This window comes from Centropristis striata, chromosome 5 (genome assembly GCF_030273125.1).
Source record: "Centropristis striata isolate RG_2023a ecotype Rhode Island chromosome 5, C.striata_1.0, whole genome shotgun sequence".
NCBI classification, from domain to species: Eukaryota; Metazoa; Chordata; class Actinopteri; order Perciformes; family Serranidae; genus Centropristis; species Centropristis striata.
In genome coordinates, this window is record NC_081521.1 from 37114332 (window position 1) to 37135574 (window position 21243).

The 21243-nt window shown below is 38.0% G+C and overlaps 1 protein-coding gene across 2 annotated transcripts; it reads left to right on the forward strand.

Moving 5' to 3' along the window:
- The first annotated feature begins 13629 nt into the window (after window positions 1-13629).
- lemd1 (LEM domain containing 1) lies at window positions 13630-20280 on the forward strand. 2 transcript variants are annotated; one of them, XM_059334045.1, is made up of 11 exons: window positions 13634-14458; window positions 16152-16254; window positions 16389-16547; window positions 17006-17067; window positions 17345-17392; window positions 17504-17659; window positions 17866-17950; window positions 18092-18186; window positions 18314-18400; window positions 18700-18773; window positions 19555-20280. In XM_059334045.1, the coding sequence occupies exons 1-11, from the start codon at window positions 14264-14266 to the stop codon at window positions 19865-19867; spliced, it is 1377 nt and encodes a 458-aa protein (XP_059190028.1). In that variant the 5' UTR covers window positions 13634-14263; the 3' UTR covers window positions 19868-20280. The 2 variants fall into 2 exon arrangements, with proteins under 2 accessions (XP_059190029.1, XP_059190028.1); XM_059334046.1 differs by lacking the exon at window positions 18314-18400 and having other exon boundaries at window positions 13630-14458.
- The last annotated feature ends 963 nt before the right edge of the window (window positions 20281-21243 follow it).

The window sequence follows — 21243 nt, forward strand, 5'->3', positions numbered from 1 at the left end:
GACAGGAATCATAATCTGATTTTTCTCTCTGCTCTTCCTCCATCTTTACTTTTAGCTTTGTACCGTGTTTCTTTAGGGTTCAGTGAGGCGGCAAAGAAAAGCTGTTGCTGCCATATACGATAAAAGTAACGTAAATGCCATGGATTACATGCTAATACCTCCAAAGCCCTATATATTCCTCATAAGCCAGTGCATGTGTATATTTAATTATTGGTGAGAGAAGAAAATAAACATTTCAAGGTCTATGAGAAGGAGGAAGTCACAATATCTCAGTGTATTATTACTGATCAAGTCAAACAGGCAGACACGATTCAGTATATACATTAACACAAGTGAGGGGAATTGCTAAAGTTGACATTATACAGGCTCCTCTTGGAGCAATAATAATGGTATCTGTCACATATCCAGATTTCTCCAGTCTGTCCCAGAAGCCCTGGGTGGAAATGCCCTGCAGTGCACCCCCTACACATCTCCTCAGGCCCAAAAATAGAGCCAAGGATATGTGGTATGCAAACAGACGTCTGCAGGGCAAAAACAGTGCTATTCTACGAGGCGCTGTGCTTTCAAACCAGCCGCTGGTGAAACAGTTAAAACACAAAGCACTTAAGAGAGTTAGTACGAGTAGATAAAAAAAACATCCAAGTATAATTATTTAGAGTTTAAGAGGGAGACTTTCACTTTCATGTGAAATAGTTTCTGTAAACCTGAATAGGGAGCGTTCTCTAGGCTAACTCTTTGCATTTTAAAAGTAAGAAAAAAAAACATGCAAAGATGCCAAGACAGTGATGAACGTGATCAAATATTTAGTACAAACTAACATCTTTATTACATTTTTCTTATGAGTAAAACATGTTGAGTTTATATGACCAATATTTACGTTTGTAATAGCAGTGGTTTCTAGTGGCCACAGTAATAATGAATGATGCCAAGACGGACTTGATGGAGTGCAAAAGCAAACAGGGAAGAGCGTATTTTTGACAGTTAATATAATTGCTGCCTGGATCATGCTCACTCGCAACATTCTTCTTAAAGTATAGCACTTGCTACATTTTTGTACACCTAACAAGTCCCATGGAGGTGGTCTGGGTGGGTACACAGATTACCATGGTCTGTGCTTGTACTATGGGTGCAGCATGAGCAGCAGCAGAGATTGGGTTTTTATTTTGCATGTCAAAGAAAATAAACTAAGACCATGTTCTTCCCGTAGCATTAATGGAGAGGTTCCAATTTTTTCAGGTGTTTTCTTAAAGGACCAGTGTGTAGGATTTAGTGGCATCTAGCGGTGAGGTTGCAGAGCATTGTTATGAAAATAATATACATTTTTTCTCCAAATGGTACCCATGGTGCTTCAAAACAATAGCCAGATGTAATCATTCATACTTGTCACACTGGCAACAAACAGATCCCAACAAACGCTACCTCGTCCCTGTCGGCCTGGGGAGAGCCCTGAACTGCCACATGCTTCCTCCGATACATGCAGAGTTAGCAGGCCGCTTCTTGACACCTAACAGGGGGAGATTCCCCGGTGGGACGTAGTGCGTGGGAGGATCACCGGTTCCCCCCCCCCCCCATCAGGCGCCCCGACCGACCAAGGGGAGCGAGAGCATGTTTGCATGTTTTTATGAGATCCCCTGTAAGGGGAAAAACATGTTGTAAGGGGGTCCTCGGGGGACACGGGGAGAACATGCAAACTCCACACAGAAAGGCCCTTTTGCCGACACCGACACTGGAGACATGGAGCTGGGGACACGCCTCCAACGCCCACAGCGTCCTGGCGGGAATTAAACCCAGGACCTTCTAGCTGTGAGGCGAGAGCGCTACCAACTGCGCCACCATGCGGATCCCTTTTGACCTGCTTCCAATGTAAGTCATACATAATCTCCATTTAGCTTCCGAAGCTAATATCCTCAGCTGGGTTAGAAAAATCAAGTGGGTATCCTCTAAAGTTAGGTCCTATTTTTAATACAGGATTCTGTTTTTGTGTTTTCACTGACTATGCTGGCTGCAATGGAGGGATATGAGTAGAAATAAATCATTTTCAACTAAAAATACTGTATTGATAGATAACACACACAACTCTTTTAGATTGTACTTTTGTACTGACTGGACTAACAATTTTTTGTCTCCAATCATTTACATTTAAAGTGCATTAGAAAGGGATTTTGTACTGACCAGTATGAACAGAACGATTGATTACAGCAAGCAAAAGTTTGGTCATACCTGAAAAAATGCAAACCTATCCTTTAACCAAGTGCTGCGTGTACGTACACGTAAGATTAACAACATTTTGTCATTGCTTGACTGCCTAAATTATGTTAAATCCTGGAAGACCTCAAACTTTCTGAACCTGAACGAAAGCAAGACTAAAATCAAAATGTTTGGTTGTGGTCCAGCAGACTTTCCTGCTGGCGTTCTGGGCCCCCTTACAACTAACATTCGGTCATCAAAAAATCTTGGTGTGATACTTGATGACAGGTTGATATTTGATCGTCAGGTTAGCTTGGTCGTAAAAAACAGCTTTTACCAGTTAAGGATTTTATCAAAAGTTAAAGGCTACCTGCAACGCAGAGATCTGGAGACTACAATCCATGCTTTTATTAATACAAGATTGGATTACTGTAATTCACTATATGTTGGCCTGGACTACTCACTTTTGCACCACCTGCAGCCAGTGGTGGAAAAAGTATTCAGATCCCTTACTTAAGTAAAAGTACTGATACAACACTGTGAAATTACTCCACTACAAGTAAAAGTCCTGCATTCAAAACTTACTGAAGTAAAAGTACAGAAGTATCAGCATCAAAATGTACTTAAAGTATCAAAAGTAAAAGTACTCATTATGCAGAATTGACCCACTGAGATTGTTTCATATATTCTAAAAATATATTGTTGGTTATTATTTTTGATGCATTTATGTACGGACCGCTTTAATTTTCTCAAGGTAGGGCTCATTTTAACAACTTAATATACTCTTATGATGTTCAATTTAAAACATGTTAACATGTTAGCAAACATTTCATATTAATTATGTTTTTATGTTAAATCTTGAACTGAAAAGTAACTAAAACTGGCAGCTAAATATAGTGGAGTAAAAAGTACAATATTTGCCTCAAAATGTAGTGAAGTAGAAGTATAAAGTAACATAAAATGGAAATACTCAAGTAAAGTACAAATATCTCAAAATTGTACTTAAGTACAGTACTTGAGTAAATGTACTTAGTTACATTCCACCACTGCCTGCATCTGGTACAAAATGCAGCTGCCTGTCTCCTTACTGGCACACGCAAACGTGACCACATATCACCCGTCCTAGATTCGCTGAACTGGCTTCCGGTTGCTTTTAGAATAAATTTTAAAATGTCATTGTTTGTTTTTAAATCTCTTAATGGCTTAGCCCCCCAGTATTTGATGGAGCTCCTTCAAATCCACGCCCCTGCCAGAACACTGAGATCCTCCAATCAGCTGCTACTGGCCGCCCCTAAAACTAGACTCAAAACCAAAGGTGACTGTTCCTTTGTGGCAGCGGCCCCAAGGCTCTAATTACCTGCCCTGGCACATCCGATCTGCAGGATCTTATGAGGTCTTTAAATCCTCCCTAAAAAAACACTTTTTCTACCTGGCTTTTAATCAAGTTTAAGTGGACAAAATTAAAATATGTTTTATTCTATTTTATTTTCATTCTATTTTATTGCAGTGTGTTTATGTATTTTAGTATTTTAGTTTTACCTTTTTTCCTGCAACTGCAATATCTGTACAGCACTTTGATCAACCCCGGTTGTTTTAAATGGGCATTATAAATAAAGTTTGAGTTGAGTTGAGTACCAAAATTTTGTGTTTTATTAACTTAAAACAGATATCGTCTTTCAAGTGTGAATACTGTTAATTAATTGACATTTTAAGGGATGAAAAAGGTCACAAACATGTCAGTGAACATTTCGCAGAAACGTTCAGTCTCAACGTCACCCGAACCGAAACACACTTACTGTTGCATGGAGCATATAAACATAATTTCTAGAAAACAGGGTTGGAAAGCAGGAGAAAAAGGCCTACGCAGCAATGAAGATCTTTCGATACAATTGCAGAGTTAACATGAATCTTAAAAGAATGCTGCTCTTGTATTCTGTGTGGACATTATGTCTTTCAGAATATCATTTGAGTTTTGGACCGAGTGCAGTCTTATTCTCCAACAGTCCAGGCTTTATTATTATGTGAATAGGAGTTTAAGTTCAGTGAAGCGTCAATGCTTATCCACAAACTTCAATCAGGAATTTCCATCCACAATTCCTGAAAGCGCAGCGGCCGATCACACCTGGAGGCCTCTGAAGATAATGGCTTCTGTCAGCCAATCACCACTCTGAACTCTGTATGAATGGAGCAATGCTGTATCTGTTGATCCCTGTTATACTGGCTAATTACACTCCAATGATCAGTGCTGTCAGTGAGTGTCAGGTTATTATTGTCCTTATCATGAATTGTTTATTAGAGGGCAATTAGTTATTTGTTGTCGTATCTACACTTTGTTTTGCACAGTCACCTTTGTCTTTCTGAGTGTCTTATATCATCTTAAACTCCCACAAATATGAAAACATTTGTAATTGATATTAATCTACAGTACATCATCTCTAAAGGCTTAGCATTTCCCACCTAATTGTACTAATCTTCAGATTTTGGTTTGGAAACTGTTCTAATCGGCTCTTTTGATGCAGTAAAGCTGACATTAAATCCTCTCAGTGGGATTTAAGGGTGTAGAGTGGGCTCTACTTTAAAATGTTACAACAAATCCTGGAATATACTACCCATCAGGTGCCACTCAAGTCCAACTCACAAAGTGAATAGGACTGCAACTGACAATGATCTATTGATTGTACAAATGTTGATAATTGACCATTTACTGACAAGAAGGACTTTGACTGATTAATATTATCATTTAATCATCATCTAAATCTGAACCCAGGCTGACATGAGAACCCTGGCTGTGAGGTTAAAAAAGTAGATAATTTAATAAAGAAATCATTTTTAAAATCCAATAGATTTCATGGGGGCGACGACCACAATGCAACATGGCTGCACAATCTCAATTAGCAGCCTGTGGACGTTATGAATGGATAAACTTGGACTTAGGGATGGTTTACTAAAAACCACTGCCACTATCGCTTCTGCTTATTAGTTAAATTCTTTATTTATTTCCTTATTGATTCATGTGGAATCAATACCAGAAGGCCTTTAGCTCAGCACAATGGTTTTATTAACTCTAAACACAGTATAGATTAAATGAGAACATTTGTACAGCATTTGCAAACTAGTTTCCTGCTTGTTTGCTATTGGTTTAGAAAAAAAGTGATTACCTTCTTATTTTCCCGTTGTTTTGTCCAAACAACGGTAAAAACACAAAAATATATTTAGTTTAATATCATAAAAGTCGAAGACAACAATTAAAATATTCATTGTAAGAAGCTAAAACCAGTGAATAATTACTTTTTTTAAACTTAATTTGTTGATTGAAATCTTGGGAAAGAGAAAGCTGATGGAGTCTTCTGCATCCTAAAACACTGAATGAAATAACCAACGATGAAGAAAAAAGGTTGGTAACACTCTTATATATAATATTCTTGCTCATGTTCAGAAACCTAAAAAGCAGCTCAAGGCGTATCCTATCCAAGCACACGATTTTATGCGGAGATTACCACTGCAGCACAGTTTCATCTCTGTTATGATTTTGCTGTAATTCTAGGAATCATTGAAATCTTTTGAGAACAGCTGACTAAACAGTAAAAATCAAATGAAGCATAACAAAGAATTAGTTTCATAGTGAAGTTAGGTTTTCCTGACATGGATGTGACAGACTTCTGGAGTATATAAAGCTTAGACAACACATGAATATAAATCAACCATCGTGCCCATTTTCATGGATGAAATGCTCTGTCACTACATCAGCACAGATGATAACTTGAATGCTGTAAGAGAGTGTATGACCTCAGTGGATTTAATGAAAGGCAAGTGATGAATTCAAAACCCCACAAAGGGAAAACAGATTTCTGCATTGAAGACTGAACTAGCTTTGTTCCCCTGAAGATTTTTCTGTCAGAGGCAGAAGAGAAAGCAACTCATGCATGCAGCTGTCTGGTAATATATGTTTGTACACACGTCCGGACACAGAAAACACAATGGTGATTTATTCTTTTCTATCATAAGATGTCTCTTGCTTTTCCCTTCTTCTCCATCTCCCCTGTACTCTCTCTCCCCCCGCCTCTCTCGACACAGTTGTAGAGAGTGGGGCAATGATGCGTGTCTTAGTGAAACCTGGTGAATAGTAATGAACCCAGCCTGTGTGTCTATTTGAGGGAAAGCAAGAGGAAGACAGAGAGAGAGAGAGGGTAGGGAAGGGTTTGTGTGAGGAAGGAGGAGGAGGAGGAGGAGGAGGGTAGACTGTGAGTGAAAACAGGGCTTCTCTTGCGGCACTGATGCAGCACAAGCAGCGGTGAGAAGCACAGTGGTGTCTGACAAGAGATGCAGTTGCATTAATCCTTTACACCCTTTGCTCGGTGTCACGCAGCTCATCAGCTATTCTGATCAGGACGATGTGATTAACACATCACTTGTTAAAACCTTCAAAAAACTATATCTTTTTTTCTGGGTGTTACTTGTGCTTCATTATACAGTAGCTCATTCTCCCTATCTGCCCCCCCCCCCTTCTCACATATACGAGGGAGGAGGGTGTGTTAGTAGAGGAAATGGATGGAGGGGGAGAAAGCTGTGAGTGAATGTGGCTCAGAGAGGGGCAACAGCACCTGCTGTCTTCATCCCTGATTCACCAGGCAAAACAGCATTCTCCCTCTACTAGTGATGGACTGTTAGCAGGACAAAGAAGGCAGAAAAGAGGCCCAAACAAAGAATAAGAGACTGTAAAGACACCAGGATCTTCAGATCAGTGCTGACTTGAAGCCACTGCTCATTTTGTTATTGTTTTCACTGTGGTTTCTGTTTCAAACCTGACACCTAAACTGTAAAAATGATGCAGGGTGACAAAAAAAGTTTATGTCATCATTGATATGGCATCAATCCATATGAGAATGATGATTAAAAAATGTTCTTCTTCTATATACACAACTGAGGGATAAGTGACTGGAATATTCAGCAACTGGCTGCAAAGATCAACTAGAGTGCCAGGACTGAAAGGAAAGGAACAAACACAATAGACAGCCCCCCTACCTCAGCCCCTCTTTTATCCTTTTCCATCCAGGACCCATGGGCACTCTGCCAACTTGGAATCTTAAGAACTCATTCAGAGAAAGCCAAAGAAAGGGACTTGTTTAAAACCGGGACCCATTCTCTCACAGTCTCTTGTTTTTCCTTACATTTCCCACGTGAAGAGGGATTTCTGGTTGCTGTTTTCTCTGACATCGCATCTGAGGAGGGGGGGAAGGGGTGGGGGGCTTCAAGAATTGCCATTCATGTAACGTTTCGTCAGATTCGCGGTTTGAGAGTATTGTGAGCGAGTGATCTCCCTTCTGAGCCCCCTTTCCCCTCTCACGCTCTCTCTCTCTCTCCCAGTTTTCATTCTGCTTTTACTCCCTCTGTCTCCCCACTCTCACTCCTGCTAACATAGTAACTCCTCCCCCCACTACCCATTGTCTCTCCATACAGTATTAGGCTGAGGGGGATGCCATACTCGTTCCAGCGAGGGACGCAGGAGAGGGAGAAGGAGGTAAGAGTCAGATTTATAGCATAAGAATGCATCCGGCACTAAATGCACGTCACCGTTACTCTCAGAAGTGTAAAGTGTGCTGAGAAAAATAGCTGTTGGTTTTTCATCAAGAATGACAGTGAGGATAAGCTGGAAGCTGGAATTTACTGATACTCTGGGGGTTTTATGTGTTGTATGCAGTGTTTCAATGTGTTTTGGTTGTCTTGTCTGCCAGTGAAATGTGCATAGGTGTGTTTTGAATATATGAAAAAGGAGTACTGCATAGGATAGGAAATCAGATGCCACCCCTTCATTTTTATATTCAAGACCAGTGTCTAATGTAAAATTGTTGGATATATTGCTGTATTGTTATTGCTTTATATCTACATTTTTCAGAAAAAATGTCCACATTGCTCATAGTCTTTTGTCGAAAGAACAGAGGAATGTATTAAAATATATTAAAACTATCCTAAAGCCAATAAAAACATCTGGATATTGACGATTCCCTGAATTGGCTCCCAGCAGAGAGGGACCATGTGCAGTGTTGAGGGATTAAAGCTAATCCTCCCTGTGGCTAAGATTCACCTTCTTGTCTGGACAGGGTCTGACACAGGAGCTTTACTAATTTATGCTGAGACATGCATGAGAACAGGTTCCCTGGAGCTTGGCGGCAGTGGTCTTTTTTGAACCTGGAAAAGGCTGATTGAGTAAACACTTTCCCTTCAATCAGTAGATAATGTTTTCTGTGAACATCCAGCATATGCGAGGCCAATGAGATATTAATCGAAGTGTGTTAACTGCTCCATGTTTGGTAGAGCAGACAACCTTAAAATCATACTTGTTTCTCTTTAGAATAAAGTTAGAAGACTTTGTGATAAAGTTAAGACATCTTGCAACCAGCCTGTTTGATAAATAATTTAAGGTAAATGTAGCAAAGCTATGAAAAAGATGTGAAACTATCTAACAAAGTGTTTTCACTCCCTTGCAATGCCACAACAACTTGAAACAGGTGCATATAAAGACGACTAGAAGTAGTTCTCAGTGCTGGACAGTTGCAGCCTAGTACAGGAAGCTTTGTGTGCTTGGTTAGAAAAAAAGGAGGCTGTTTCAATGGGGCTTTTGTTGTTTGAGTTGGAGACAGCAAAAGCACAAGAAACACTGACTGACAAATACCTGGCCCCTCTGTGCCTCAAATATCTCAGCGTTGCACTTGATACAATGTCAACAAATGCCTCCTCTGTCCTCTATAGTAGCCCGTTTCCTCTCTGTCCACAAGATTTTTCATGTTTCTATAAAGGCTACTGTTTTCTGAGCAGACATCTGGGTGAGCAGATTTTGGCCTGCAAAGCTTGAGTCTCTACTCACTGAGGGGTTGAAAACGGTCCAAAGCAATTCCAACAGTTTAGTGCTTAAAATAGTGGTAAACAGTCAGTTCAGTATTTACAATAGTTACTATTTTTGTTGTTTAAGGTTAAAGAGTCGCGGGAGTATGCATTCATTTCTAATGAAATCAATCAAGCATGTTCGTAGTTTTCTGTGCATTAATGATGCTTGACTCATCAGTATGATGGCTTTGATTAAAGAGGCACAAGAGCTACTGCATGAAAATGTGAACTTTATATCTGCAAAACCATGTTGGTCATTAATAAAAACTGCTAGGCTTTCTGTGCCCAGTGCTCGAATCAAAATGCTGAGGTAATGATCTCCTTTGTGCTTCTGGAAGTCAAGCAGAGGGTTGCTACAGAATATAGAAATACTTTACGTAATCCGTTTTGAATTCAGAAACAAAATCCTTTTGATTAACATAGCACCTTTTCCCTGTAGAAATTGATTCAAAGCGGCATTTTTAATCAAAGATTATTCTGTAAACCTCCCTGGGGAATCTAATAACTTGCAGGATATTGCTGTAAGACTCAAGCGTTGGATAGGGGTCAATTATTTGAGTTTGTGCTGTGAAAAATACAATTCCTTCCATCTAAAGACTAACAAGACAGTTTCATTTTACTCCCCCAGGCCTCCGATGAATACTTACAGTTTCTTTGGTTAATTATTCATGCCGATGTGAGTTTTAAATCCTGAATGCTTTCTGCAGCCTGCCCCTGTTTTTACCTCTTTTTGTTTTTAAGCTCTCAGTCTCTCTCAAACTGCATCAGTCACTGATTCTGTATTAATATCTTCCAAATCAAAACCACAACTGTGTCTTATGGCTTTCTATTCCTATGTGAGTTCATTCTAACATTTCATGTAGGGTTTAAAGCCATTGGATACCCAGTGGACAGTCACCCGAGGAACTAAACCAAGACTTTTGTAGTTGTGGGGGAAATACAGATATCTGAGCTAACATTTGATATTTTCCTGGAGATGTTTTTGGCCTGGTTTTCATAAAAGTTGTGACTTAACAGATGGTCAAAGAAAATGGAAACAGTTGTCCTCCTGCTGCTCTCAGCCATTCTACAACTTCCATGAACAGCTTAGAGCTCTCATTACTTACTACTGGAAAGTAAAAAGTGCATTCAGAGATTTGTATATTTAATGACTGTGGGGTGTTCTCAGCCACCTGTTATTTAAAAGTGAAAGTCTAGGATTTTTAAGCCTATCCTGCTGATGACTGCCATTTGGGAACATTAAAATGTTTTCAAACTATTTCCTCATGAGACCTGTCTAGTTCTACGACCCCAATCCCAACAAAAGTTTGAACGTGTAAAAAAACAGTATACAATGCTTTGCAAATCCTTTGTGACCTTCAATTAACTGAATACAGATCAGAGACAAGATATCTAATGCTCAATATGGAAACATTTTGGTTTTTGGAAATATATAGACTCATTCTGAATTTGAGGCATCCTTATTTATTCATTTTTTACATTTTACAGTGTCCCGACTTTTTTGAAATCGTGGTTGTACTAGTGTTTGTTAAAAATGTCTAAAATAGTTTACCCATGGAATATATTGTTTCTGATTTGCAAACAATGAATCCTACATCACTGCTACTGGTACAATGTTACTTGTTTTTGCATTCTTTATCCAATGCTTATATGTTTTCATATTTATAAAATAATTTGGTATCAGTATTCACTCCAGTGATACAACCCTTATTACAAAAACAATGGGATACTGTAAAACATGGATTAAAAAACAGCATAAGCAACAGCAAAAGTTTCACAGTCTGTGCAAAAGATATCTTGTCTTTGTACTGTATTCAACTGACTATATAGGTCACAAAGGATTTGCAAAACATTGTAGGTAATTTCTGAAGGCTTATCACTGAAAGAATTGGTCACCAAAATCTACTACATCAGCCTGCTTTTTTGTTTCCCATTAACCAGGTAACATTCCAGAGGAAAATATGATTTTACAGTGATAAAATTATATTATTGTGTGACCAGCAATGTGAAACAAGCTGAACATCACAGCTATAATAGCTATAGCTATATGGTTTTACATCAGCTTGAGGAAAATGTGAAAACTCCTGGGGGCACACTGTCTTAGCCTCCAGCTTTTCCAACCAAGAACCAAGAACAACTTGGAAACTTCATAACAGACCTCTACATAACACAGTTCCCATGCTATGATGATTCAATTATTGGGCTGTCTTTTGGATTCAGGTATAATTTTAAAAAAACTATAGCCTATAAATTATTTCTTGCAGCTTGTTTTATTTGTTCATTTCAATACATTTCATGGACAAGGAAGTATTGGTATTCATAATGGTTCTTATTTATTGTAAATGAACTGGGGTTCAAATTTAAGCAAATTGTGCTAACATTTAGCACTGCTGAGCTGCATAATATCAGTTACAATTATAACATTTGTTCAAAAAGAAAGTAGTAATTAGTCAAGTGAGAAGTAGAGTCATTAACTACTGAATTTTAACAGACTTCTTTTTGCAACAGGTGCCACCTGCTGGCCATTAGAAAGAATGGATGTTTATGGCACTTCTGCATTGGCTTCACTGTTCAGGCCCAATCTATAGGCAGAATAGGCAGTAGTATTTTTTAAGGTTGCAGTTTTTTATGTTCCAAAATGCACTTTTCTTGACAGCAGCTTTATTTTGGTTCAGTGACATTAAGCTCTTGTCCCCTGTGTTGAATAACATTCTTGGGGCACATCGCTTAAAGCAGTTTTTCGTCTCTCATCCTGTGCTGTTTGCTACTGGATTGTAAGTCGTAGCACGCTCTACTGCACAAACTTGACACCATTTCTAAATAACCCAAGCACCTTTTTCTGCATAGTATGTTGGAAAAATAAAATCAAAAGTTTTCATATGGCTGCATGTCGGACAACATTTAATTCTACTGTATATATATTTCTTTTTACTCTGTTTGACTTCCTGAAGACAAGTGACAGAGATCACAATATTTCACTCATTTTAACAGTAATGTTCTGGCTCTGTTAGTATAAGATGCCTTGTGAAGTTTTCTAAATTAACAAAAGTTATATTTACATTCACTGTTACTCACAAAAACAATAAAACAGAGGTAACAGATTGCAGTATAGCTTGGCATGTTACCAACACCTTTTGATCACTACATTAGTGCGTCACCCTTAGTTACACTGATAGTAAAAAAGGTCCTAAGTGCTATTTAGAGGTCAAAAACTTCAAAGGGAATCTAACATAATAGGCAGCAATTTCCTGAGCTACCTTCTCTGAATCATTGACAAAAACGGCTGACAAACAACTGACTGTGTATCAATATTAAAAGCTGGCCCAATACAATTATGTGGAAAAGTTGATAAAAAATAGTATTAAAATCCCAGTAGGCCAATTCTTTTTTATCCAACAATCAAACAAGACATGTGTTCACAACTGATGTATCCCTATCAGGTAGTTTCAATCCACTCATCCTTCTGCAGATCCCCGCAGAAAAAACAAAGTTGTTTTTATCACATCACAATGTGTTGATCAAATCTAAAAAGGGTCCAGTTCAAGCTCTCATCAGTAAAAAGCACAGCAGGTGATCAAGTCTGCTCAACTCAAAGTCAATATCACTGCAATGTGATGTTAACACCTGCTGTCTTGTCATTTTATGTTTGCATGTGCAAAGCAGCAGGATAGCAAAGTCATCTAATTAAATATCTTTGAGCTGTTTTGTGCAATTTGCAACAAAGACTACAAAACAAATAAATATTGCTCTTGAGATCCATTTAGCTTCATCTGTTTATATTTTAATGTGCATCAAGTGGTATTCTTGGAATACAGCTCTATGGGAACATTTTTTTTCATTTAATTTTTTCTTGTGTTTTGAGTCACCTAAAGCAAAACAGGAAGGGTCAATTTGCCATAAAAACTAATAATTATTATTTATTGTACCAACATTTTCCCCTAACACAGGGACCTGTATAATGAAACAGGATAACTGCCCGAAATCAGCTCTAGTCAATTCAGCATCCGATGTTAGAAGGTGTTTTTTTTAGTTTTAGTCTAAACAGTTGTCCACATAGGTTAAATAATCATGTATGTTTGGGATTACACCTGGGTAAGCATGACATTTCATACTGATCATGTCTCTGAAAGCACCAGGGGCCTGTCCCAAGAGGAAGGTTTCCTGAGTTGTATCTTAACTAGTCATTTGATTTTAACAGCAAGCTTTTCAGAAAAACAAAGTGTTTGTCAGAACAGATGCATGCTGTAGGTGTTTGGTTGGGGAAAAAGTCCTCAGTAGCACATTTGACACCCCCTGCATGTTTTGTTTGTTTTAATCTGTTAACAGATGTTTGGAAAGGAACTACTCACCACTTCTACGTGCACTAGGTGGATGCATCAGTCCAGTAAAAATGCAGCAGCAGCAGCAGCAGCAGTGTGCACCAGAGAGACAGCGACCACAGCCTTGGCCAAACCTGGAGATGAAAGGTACACAGGCATTTCAATGGCAATGATTTGGATGGAAATCATTGCACTGAAAAATCAACTTTTAGAGCTGCCTTTCAAATGTGAGGTTCCCAAGGGCTTTCATATGCACTAAAGACATTTAGACAGATGAAAAAAAAAATGCAAATAATCACTGGCTCACTGTGACACTTTGTTAAAGTTATTATGACAAGCTACCTGCTCTACTGTGAAAAAAAGGAGGGCGCCATGTAAAAATTAAATCATTTAATTGGCCTGGATTTAACTTGATTAAGTTATTTCTTTTTAATATTGTCAGCTGGAACTTCAAGATTAAGTAACTGACTGGGGCTAAAATATCAGAGTTAACATAGTTTGGTTAGTATCACAACACCAAAACCAATCAAATAGCCTACGTTAAGGAGCTTGTTTTTAAAAATGATTATCTATAACGTTAACATGATTTCATACATTTCCGTTATATTTAAATATAATAAACTTCAGAGCCAGTTAGCTTTCTCCAGGTGCTTTTATGTTTACATAGTAACGGAATGTAAAGCCAGCTTCCTTGCTGTCAATCAAGTCGTCAGTTGCAGCTGTTCTGAGTTCAGTCGGCGTGATTCTTAGACCACAGGCAGAGAGTTTCTCCGGAAAGCTCTGTCGGCTTCATCTAACTTACAAGACGTTTTTTTTATACAAATATAAAGAACAGCTTAGCACTACTTTTTAATTTTCCGCGTCGTCCTGGTGTCATGTCGCTGTTCGTGGAAGACCCTGCTCACCTCTCTAAATCCAGGCTGAAGTCAGATCTAGTTGCCCATAATGTCGCGCTGCCACCGACCAAGAGCAAGAAGGAGGTTTATGTGGAGTTGCACTTAAAACACATCGATCAGAAAAACGCAGCCGATTTTTCTAGCGACGAAGAGGACCAGCTAGAAGATGTGGCAGTGAGTGTTTCTACTTTTGCATTAACAGCGTGCACCTTGCAGCACACTTAACTTGAGTGAGTGTGACTTATAACCACTGAGTGTTATCAATTCAACTCAATTGGCTTTATTGGCATGGCGTAACAATGTATATATTGCCAAAGCAAGCATCAGAAAAAAAAGATAACAAGATAAGGAAAGCAATATTTACAATAAATTATCATAATTCTGTTATTCATTTATTATGAGTATCACTATTATCAGTAGTGATTAAAAAAAATACCAAATTTTTCTACTTGGCTACTTGACATGTCTGAGAAAGTACCCCCCAATATGTAATTTGGCACAATTTCAATGCTGCCTGGTTAAAGACATATCAGCAATAAAAGTGGTGCGTTTAAGGAAACTAACAATTTCATTAAATAATAATAATGAGTCGTTGTGCATCATAACAATTGGCATGAACTGAATTAAACCGATGCTGCAAGGTCAGCAGCTGCGGAGGGGAGGGAGTTGGAGATCTAGGTCACTGCTACCAAACAATCCTCTCAGCTTGCTGTAGCATTTGAGGTCCTTGACCACTGAGCCACCAGTTGTATAGCTGGTATAGATTTACATGAGACGTTTCTGTAGTTGGCTTCTGCCTTTGCAGTCGTGTGCATGTGCTCACCGCACCTGTCACACTCATTTAGGCCTGTGTGTGCCAAGAAGAGCACCAGCACTTGAATGCACTCTAGAAGTTGTTTCTGTACTGTGTCATTGGATAGAAAGACTGTCTGTTTGGGCAGTCTGTGTTTAGTCTATTTAAGATCTCTGCTATGAAAGTTTCACATTTCAAAATTGCTGCAAGATTTGCACTCAAGAGCCAATACTGGAACATAGACATTTTTGTGATTTTTGTCACATCTATTAATCTAAGAAAATTAACATTTAAGTATTTTTTCAAGCAAGTCATTTGCTGGTTGCAGCCTTTTTGAATTTAACATTTTTGTTTTGTTTTTATAATCATAGTAAATTGAATATCAGGCAAACAAGCACCTGCCTGATGATTCCACCCTGTGCTTTACGGAACCTTGATGGGCTTTTTCACTAGTATTTTTGACATTTCAAGACCAACTATTAATAGATTGAATTAAAGCACAAATGGGAGATTAATCAATAATTCAAATAATGGTTAGTTGCTGCCCTTCTGAGTATTTGTCGGGAGGGATAATTGGAGTGTTGTGATGAGGAGATGTGACAAAGATAAGAGAGCTACAGTGAATCTACAGTATCAATCCAGTTTATATCTATTATAAGCAGATGATGACTGATAACCTCTTCTTCTGCAGTTGTTCAGAATAGGTAAATGTAATTAGCAGACGATTCATACAGTACCAAAGTTGGATTAATATTGAACAAAATGTGAACTGCAGCCTCAAGCTGTTTTCTTGCTCTCTTTCTATTTTTTTCTCCTTTTTTAAAACAAGTGTCATTATTTGGTATGCTTCCTTTAGCCTCTGATTCCTGTTTGTTGTGTTGTGTGTTTTGTTATATTTCAGATCGTATTTTGTTGTAATGTTATCATTTCCTGTTCATACTTGTATATGAAACTTTCTATTTTGCTGCCAGGACTTCCTGGCCAAAGAGATAGCGTATCTCAGTGGGACCTTTCAGGTTAAATAAATGATCCCACACTAGCATTCACTAAATTCAGCAAATTGTGTTTTGTGAGGACAAGGAAGAGGAGGCAGAGATGCCCGACCCGAGTGGTTTGACTGATGATGACCTCAAGGCTGCACTGCTTGAACGCGGGGTTAAAGCTGGGCCCATAGTCGGTGAGGTTGCACTTATCACTGTCCTGAAATTGGTGTTCATCATAGAAGAATACTATTTCTGCAATCAATAATGTCAGTATGTGTGTTTTAATGAATGTGCGACAAATTGCTATAGTATTGGTTGTGTTTGCTAGCCTCCACCAGGGCCTTGTATGAGAAGAAGCTGAGGAATCTTCTTCAGTCTGATGGACATGTCCGTATGAATGGAGAAGAGAAAGGTGTATTGTACTCTGACAGTGAGGAAGAGCAAGAAAATGGGGAAGAGGAGGAGGACGACGATGACGAACAGTCAGGTATCGCCAGAAATAATGTTGATGTTTGTTTTTTTTGGTCCAGATTTTTTTTGTTTGTGGTATTAGGGGTCTCGTGATATACTGGTATTGACAATGCCTGATGTATTAATGAAATATTGATATAATAGAAATGATACACATATGATAAAATTTGTCAATAATCCACCGCCTCTTAAATAATTTTATCCAGTTGCCTTTTCACTATCCAGAAAAGAGTGCAGTTGTTCTTTTTGTACACTTTCGTACAGTCATGGTTACAGACGCTCTCCACCACCCTACACTCATTTAAACACATTTTAAGTGTAATTTATTTGCAATAAAACACACAATAAACAAAGTTGACTGAAATTTTCCATACATATTGTGATTATATTGTCACAATATCTAAATATCTGATAAAAGCCCTAGTTAGTATCAGATAATCATATGCTTCGTTTTATTTTCTGTGGCTTACACAGGTTCAGAAGAAGCAAAGGAAGATACAGTTGAACAGTCAGACCAGACACAAGAGAGTAACCAGGTAAGACAATTGTAAATAGTTGTTTATCTCTTTGGTTAAATGATTTAGAGTTCCTGTCTAATGAATAAAACTACTTGAATTGTGAGAAATGTGGGATCTTACACTTCTTGCATTTTTGCCTCCACTAGGTGTATTGAAATACTTTTTTCCTACAGTGCCACTTAGTGGTTACAGATTGCAACTGTAAACTTGCAACTGTAAATTTTCACTCTTTGGAATATGCACTCTCATTATGAGTGTTGGTGTGTTTATTCACAGGTAGAGTTGTGTTTTTCAGGATGGTGATTTTGTGTACCCACAGTGCTTTTTACCCTCACCAAGGCTGGTAAATATAACAGATATTCAGGTCCTTTGCACACAATTCTGTCAAACTGAACCCTCAGGGGGAACTGATGTTGTTTTTTTTCTTTTTTTTGATTGGGTTGGCCTTTTGTAGCATGCTCCTGCTTCTAGAAAGAGGGAACCTATTCCCAAGTGGAATTCAGGGAATGCGATAAAATCATTGGAGCGGAGTCGGCCTCACCGCTCACAGATTCCCGCAGGAATTGGTAGAGCATCCTCTGTAGATCAACACTCGGGATTAGGATCAGGGGTAGGCTGGTCTTGTTTCACTTCTCATGTGGATTTTAAATTCTCTACATTCTTTCCTTGGACTGTAGCTTTATTGTGTGTCCTTCTCAAGCCACCTTATTATGTTTTACAGAAATGGTCATTGGTATCTCCCTGGTGTATAAATTGTGTGATGAATGATCCATGTTTGTGTTGTTGTGAGCATGCCAGTAATACTAAATCTTGCAGTTTCCGTCTGGATCACAAGCAGTTAAGCCCAATGGTGGCTCATCAAATTCCTCTTCGGCCTTCAGCATCACTCAAATGGTTGAGGAGGGAAGTTAATCTTAAATGTTTTTAAACTCATGTTCCACATATTTAAAAATGACAGGGTTGTCATACCATTTATTTTTTGGTAGTGAGTAATCACGGCCGGAGTGCTCACTCAGTCATGTACATTCTCACTCTAAACAACAGATGGAAAGTCGGAGGTCACTCTCTGCGAGTACAGACACTGAGAGAGAGTTGAATGGGAGCAATGTGCAGGAACATTGGTCGCGGTCCAACAGGGTCAGTAGTGCTCGCATTGTTCATACACTATAAGCTCCAACTTTGGTGGTGGTTCAAACTGTTGGAGAGGTGCACTGGAGAAATTCAGACTACAGGAATCCTAATCTCTAACCTCTCCTCTCTTTAGCTGGACGTACAAATTTTGGACAAGTACACCGTGAATCGGTCCCTGTACTGCACTCCCAAGGCATCCCTTAATGAATGGGAAATGAAGGCATATGCATTATATACATTTTTTCTGTGTTATTCACTTGTTGGGGGTGTACTGTCTACAAGAACACACTTCTTGGTGCGACTTCTTTCATATGAATTATTTCATTTCAAACACACCAAACTTAACTGTTACTCTATTTTAACATTTTGTCAGATCTCTGGTGATTATATTAACGATCACCTTTTTCCTCAGTTTCCACCTGACTTGCTGGACCTCTGTCTCTGATGACTCTGCTCTCTGGGACATATTTGTATTTTTCTCTGGTCCACTCTGACCAAAGTTTCTGCTTTCTTTTCTAGCTTTCTCAGGAGCCTGTAAAAGATACTTTCAAGGACTTGTTTCCGAACACTGAAGCCACACCCACAGGGATCTAGTAAGTGGCACCACACCAACACTATGACAGTGCACTTATTAGAAACGTTTTAGAGCTTTAAAGAATAATATTTCACTGAAGCACAGGATTATGAATTAGTCACAAACATATCCATACCAAAACATGGTATGGATATTATGTTTGTGATTGTATTATAGATAGATAGATAGATAGATAGATAGATAGATAGATAGATAGATAGATAGATAGATAGATAGATAGATAGATAGATAGATAGATAGATAGATAGATAGATAGATAGATAGATAGATAGATAGATAGATAGATAGATAGATAGATAGATAGATAGATAGATAGATAGATAGATAGATAGATAGATAGATAGATAGATAGATCGATCGATCGGTAGGATGGTTGGCAAGATGACGGTTATTATACTGGTGATATGATGGCAACAATGCTATAGTGACTATATAATAATAATAATAATAGTACAGTATATAAAAATATATAATATAATATGTAATAATAAATAGTAACAATATAAAATAAAATAAAGAAATAATAAAATAATATGATATATAGTAATAGTAATAATAAATAAGGCCGGTAGGGCCGGTATAATAATAATAGTAGTATATTACAGGATATAGTAATAATAGCGATGGCAGCAACAGTATATATAATAACAATAATAATAATAATAATAATAATAATAATAGTAGTAGTAGTAGTAGTAATAATATTAATAACATAGCAATGTGTCATGCGTAGATTTAGTGCGTGGATCATTATCAGTACATTCTCTGTTGTATTTCAGCGCCACTCGTCGGCGACCAATCAGGGGTGCAGCAGGGAGACCTGTCCAGTACGCATACCCAGACACTCCCGCCAGTCCCACTACCCTGGAGAGACGAGAGGTGGAGCGCCGCCTTGTGCCCATCCAGATACAGATTTTAGTCTTCCTCATTGTGGCATGCCTCCTGTACATAATTTATGTTTGTGTCGAGGACAACTCATTCAGTCCATTTGTGGGCTTACTGGACAGTCTAAACCAATGGTCAGACAGCGAGGAGGGGCTTTTACTTCAGGCTGAGACACAGGACACACCAGCACTCTCTGGACAGGAGTAACTCAATGTACGTAACTTAATCCCCTACAGATGTAAGGGTTGTTGTTTTTTTGGTAATGCAAGCCATAATGACATAATTGTGATATCTTCAGGGAGCACATTTTGCTTTACTTTTGACTGTGACTGTTTGGGAGCAAACCTCAAAGTCTGGTTTCACAGTTTTATATGTTTAGCTTATGAATGTGTAACCAAAGTGTTCATGTCACTATAGTTGAAATAATTGAGAAAACATGGAAATTTAGTTTAGACTTACCAGTTTTTTTCAAATTTATAAATAATAATAATGCTATATATTTTTTATTTTCTAACCCAAACTGTAATTTCACGGTGCATTTTCAAAGAATTTCTGTCACTGTACATGTATGTATTTTCTTTATAATATTTGAATTTTCAATAAAGATGTTTTGCTTCGTACTTTTTTTGTGCAACTGATGATATTAGCTAAATTAAAAAACAATACACAAATATATATATATCTTGAAGGGATATTTTACATTTAATCTAGCCCAGAGTTGTTTATTAAGATAGTAAAAATAATAAATGGATATAATTATATTAATTAATTACTAATAATTAATAAACTGCTCTAATATCATCACCCTGTTAAAATAATCGCCTAATTTTTTCAAGTTTTGCAGGAAACACAAAAAATGTAATCAAAAGTATAACATATGACATTTATTGATCATTTCACTCAAAAAGGATGTAACAAAGGATGCTATTGGCATAGTAATAACACTGTGTAAATCATGCAACTTAAGTAAAATAAATGACTTAGGCAATTCTTTTGAACATGCCTTTGTGACTTAAGCAAGATATGGTAAAACTTTATTTTGAAGGTGTCTACATAAGAGTCACACAAGCCTGTCAGAAACATGACATGACAAGTATCATGAGCACTAATGTAACATCAAAGTGTCATTAATGTTCATGACACATCCCATGTCATGCTTATGACACGCTCATGTCACCCTTATGTAGACACCTTAGAGTAAAGTGTTACCAATATTAGTGTCAACAATAAAACACTGATAAACTAAACTGATAACTAAACAATCTCCCTCTAGCTCTTCTTTGCTGGGTTCTTATCTGATGCCTATGAATGTGGCAAATTGTCAAAGAAGTGATGATCTTAAAGGGGTAAAATCACATGATCTGATCAACTGAGGATGGAGGAGATTTTACCATAGGTGGATGGCGTCATGAGGAGATGATTTAGGCAAAAAAAACTATTTTGACAAAAAATGACTATTACTGATTATTTTAACAGTGTGTCGATACAGCCTATATAGTCTATATCAGGGATTCCCAAAGTGTGGTGCGTGGACCCCTGGGGGTGCGTGAGCTGCTGCTAGGGGGTGCACGAGATGAAAAATG